General features: G+C 52.7%; 2 protein-coding genes across 2 annotated transcripts in view; both read right to left on the minus strand.

Annotated features, from left to right (window-relative positions):
• Positions 1-2,885, minus strand: part of Lrrc24 (leucine rich repeat containing 24) — a 7,188-nt gene extending 4,303 nt beyond the window's left edge. Inside the window, exons 1-2 of the mRNA XM_031347818.1 lie at positions 2,820-2,885; positions 491-628 (exon numbers count right to left, since the gene is read on the minus strand). The gene's annotated coding sequence lies outside the window, so the exon portion shown is untranslated. The remainder of the gene's footprint in view (positions 1-490; positions 629-2,819) is intronic.
• CUNH8orf82 (chromosome unknown C8orf82 homolog) overlaps positions 2,168-3,768 on the minus strand; it is a 2,435-nt gene continuing 834 nt past the window's right edge. Inside the window, exon 3 of the mRNA XM_031347878.1 lies at positions 2,168-3,677. Within this exon, the coding sequence (XP_031203738.1) occupies positions 3,232-3,677 (446 nt within the window). The 3' untranslated portion in view covers positions 2,168-3,231. The remainder of the gene's footprint in view (positions 3,678-3,768) is intronic.

Raw genomic sequence — 3,768 nt, forward strand, 5'->3', positions numbered from 1 at the left:
AAAAACCAAAAAAAAAAAAAAAGAGAGAGAGAGAAGAGGAAAAAGGAAAGAAAAGGTCCCCTACCTCCGTTTTACTCTTGGTAAAACCCGTACAAAGGCGCCACGTAAGTACTTGCCTGGCAAGCCTGGTGACCTGAGCTGCATCTACCCAATCCACATAAAGGTGGAAGAAAAGAAGCAACTCAGCCGGGCGGTGGTGGCGCACGCCTTTAATCCCAGCACTTGGAAGGCAGAGGCAGGCGGATTTCTGAGTTCGAGGCCAGCCTGGTCTACAGAGCGAGTTCCAGGACAGCCAGGGCTACAGAGAAACCCTGTCTGGAAAAACAAACAAACAAAAACAAACAAAAAAGAAAAGAAGCAACTCCACATAGGTGGCCTCTGGCTTGTAAGAGCATTCCCCAGTCCCAGCTGATGCTCGCGTATAAATAACAACAAAAAATCCTCCCCCCCAAAACAAAATCAAAAGCAATCTTTCCTTGATGGTCCTTACCTTGCCTGAGGCCTCTTCCCGTGTCTATACTGAGAGCCTCCTTCTCTTCACTGGCATGGCAGCCCCATCACCCGTGCAGCAGCCTTCACTGGGCTCTCCTTGGTTCCCAGATGCCACAGAACGTAACTTGGGAACTGCCTGGGTAGCAAAGTCCAGGGCAATTACCCAGGTATGGGCCAAAAGAGAGGGCTCCGGCAGACACACCCCCTTGGTCTCACTCTGTGGGCACTGGCATCAACAAAGTTCAGCATTGAGCAGAAACTTCTTTGTGACTCAATACAAGAGCAAGGGACCCAACATGACCTTGACCCATATGATCCCAACTTATGGTTCATTTGTCATGATCTGAGGGAGGATGTGGGGAGAAATGGTGGTCACGGCATAGTGTGGTCCGTGATCCTCCTGTTATTGGGATAGAGGTGGGTAGAAAGCTCACTAAGAGTTAGGCTTTTCCTCAGGGTAACTCACATGTTTTATTTCCTTTTAGACAGGGTCTACTGGTTGGCCTGGAACTTCTTATGTAGATGGCCTCAAACCTAGAAACATCTGTCTGTCTCCAGGTGCTGAGATTAAAGGCCTATGACCCTATGCCTAGCTTATTTCTATCTTTTTCTTTCCCCCTTTTAAAAATTATGTGTATGAATGTTTTGCTCTGCATGTATGTATGTACATCTCATGCATACCTGGGGCCCTCAAAAGTCAGAAGAGGGCATCAGATCCCCTGGAACTGAAGTTAGGATGGTTGTGAGCCATCATGTGGATGCTGGGAATTCACCCCCAGCCCTATCGCCACTGAGACATGGTCTCTTTCTATGTGTCCGTGACTGTCCTGAAACTATGTAAAGCAGGCTGGCTTCGAACTCAGAGATCCACCTGCCTTTGCCTCTCTAGTACTGGGATTAAAGACATGAGCCTCCACACCTGACTGTTCCTTCTAATTTTTTGAGTCAGGGTCTTGCTATACTTGAACTTGAGATATTTGTAATCATGCTTCCAAGATTACAGGGGTCCACCATCACACTTAGCTTTCTCGGGTAATTTTTAGAGAACAGAGGGATAAGACAAACAGCAGGAAAATCAGTTCAGAGCCCACGCTTTGGCCCCAAGCTGGTTCCAAATGGGTCCATGTCTTTGGAGTAGAAGAAGGTGTGTGTCCTGGCTGGGATGTGGGAGAAAACCTTGGGTCATCAATTGGTTTTCAGTTTTCTTCTTTCCTCCCCTCTGGGGATTGACCTCCGTTTCTCCCACACACTAAGCACACAATATACCACTGAGTTCCACTCCTATCATCACAACTGGGTATCTAGCTTTCTAAGCAGAATATGGGAGCAGTGACCTCTGAAACTGAAAGAAATGAATTCTACAGAAGGTTATTGCATGTGCCTGGGAACCCAGGGCACAGGAGGACTAAGGTCTAGTTCTAGCCACAGTGAGCTCAGTTTTATTGGTGATAGTAGAAGCTGAGAAGCTTGCTTTGTCTGAAGTTAAGGAAGAGAGGACCAAGGGTGCCCTGTGCTCCAGGCTCCAGCATTATTGGGCATAGCCTAGTGTTTTTTAATACCCGCTCATTCACCAGGTCTCTGCTCTGAGTCAAGTTGAACTGTACTAAGTGGCCTTGGTGTGTGTCTCAGTTTTGCACCATTTGTAAGTCACATGATCATTTAAAGTCAATAGAGATGAGGCAGCACAGCAGTGAAGTTTTAATGGAATAGCTTTGGCGAAGGAAAAGCCAGTTCCTAGATATCTCAGGACATGTGAAGCCCCAAGAAGTGGGGACGTTTGCTAGGTTTCTGGGTTTTATTTCCTGGTGCACAAATGACTGCTTGGTCCCTGGCTCCAGGCCTTATGCATCTGTTCAGCCTTCAGTAGCAAACCCTTGATCTGTGCATTAGGGATCAGAGCTACTGCTTATGCAGAAGCCCAGATGTGCATCAGTGCAAGACAGCCATGACAGGGCCCCTTATTAGATGAGCCCAGAAATCCTTTTATCAGGACACAAATCTCTAATCCTCGGCAGGAGTGGGGTGTCGGTCTCCTGGGTACCTATCTAGGCGGGAAGAGGGTGGAGAGGAGCCCTGTGTTCTCTGTAGGGCCCAGCTGAGGTCTCTGGCAGCCCTTGCAATCCATCCGGCGCTTTTAACCAGCAGTACCTCTCCTAGCCGCCCCCTCCCGTTCCAGTGGGTCCGAGCCTGCTCATTGAGGGTGTGGTTTCCATCCCCTTCCCACTGCCAGATCCTATGACCTTTTCTTGGTGAGGCAGTCAGAACCTAGAGGGTCCCAATCCCGCCCCCAAGCCCGGTGACCTTGGGCCAGGATCTCCCCCCCTCACCTGCTCCAGTGGCGAGCGACTCCCCGCGGTGCTTGCGGCTGCAAGACTGGAGAAGCAGAGGGGGGGGGGTGGGCGCGCACGCGCACCGGCCCACGCGCGCCTTGCGCCTGCCGCCCTGCCTGACGTGACCAGCGCAGGCCAATCCGTGGGATGAGAAGCCTGTGTAAGGGTTAGAGGTGGCCGAGAGAGCACCTCTTTAGGGACAGACGATAGCAAGGCAGCGCCAGAACCTTGGACAGCGCCAACCACTCTGGCCTCACCTCTGCGCGCACGCGTTCTCGGTCACCGGCGTGCAGATGACAGCGAACATTAACTTAGGTTAACCTAGAGTGCTGGAGCCGAGGGGTAACCTGCGAGTACTACAAAACCCAGAATATGCCCTAACCCTCCCCACACAGCCCCAGCCGGAGTCTCAGGGCGGCGGGGCAGTGACCAACAGCGGGGCCAGATCCATAGTTAGGGCGAGACGGCGACCTTGCCAGTGTACGTGAGAAGGGACAGTAGGTGAACTAGGCCCATACTCGAAGCAAGCGCTGAGCTCGAAGGCCAGGGCCGAGCGCACTAGACCCACACCGCCTGCGCGCTCCGGGGCCGGGTGGTACAGGCGCCCATTGGCCGCCAGGGGTAGCAAGCGAGCCGGCTCGAAGGGTACGGCCAGCGCGTCGCCGCCGCCGCAGTAGGAGAGGCGAGGTGACTCGCTGTCAGAAGCCAGGAGGTGCGTGAAGACCACTGGCCGGTCTTCACAGCGCAGGAAGTTACGCTCTCTGCCGCAAAGCGAGAGGAAGGGGAAGGAAGCCTCGTAGCGCCCGCTGTGGTTAGGTCTCAGACGGGAGAAGAAAGTCACCAGGAACTGCAGGTCTGCCGGAACGAAAGGCACGACTGTTCATGCTCGGTTGAACAGGCTTCCCAGACGCGCTCCTTTGCCTAGGAATACCAGCCTTGGCACGAG

The sequence above is a fragment of the Mastomys coucha genome, unplaced genomic scaffold (assembly GCF_008632895.1).
Source record: "Mastomys coucha isolate ucsf_1 unplaced genomic scaffold, UCSF_Mcou_1 pScaffold11, whole genome shotgun sequence".
Lineage (NCBI taxonomy): Eukaryota > Metazoa > Chordata > Mammalia > Rodentia > Muridae > Mastomys > Mastomys coucha.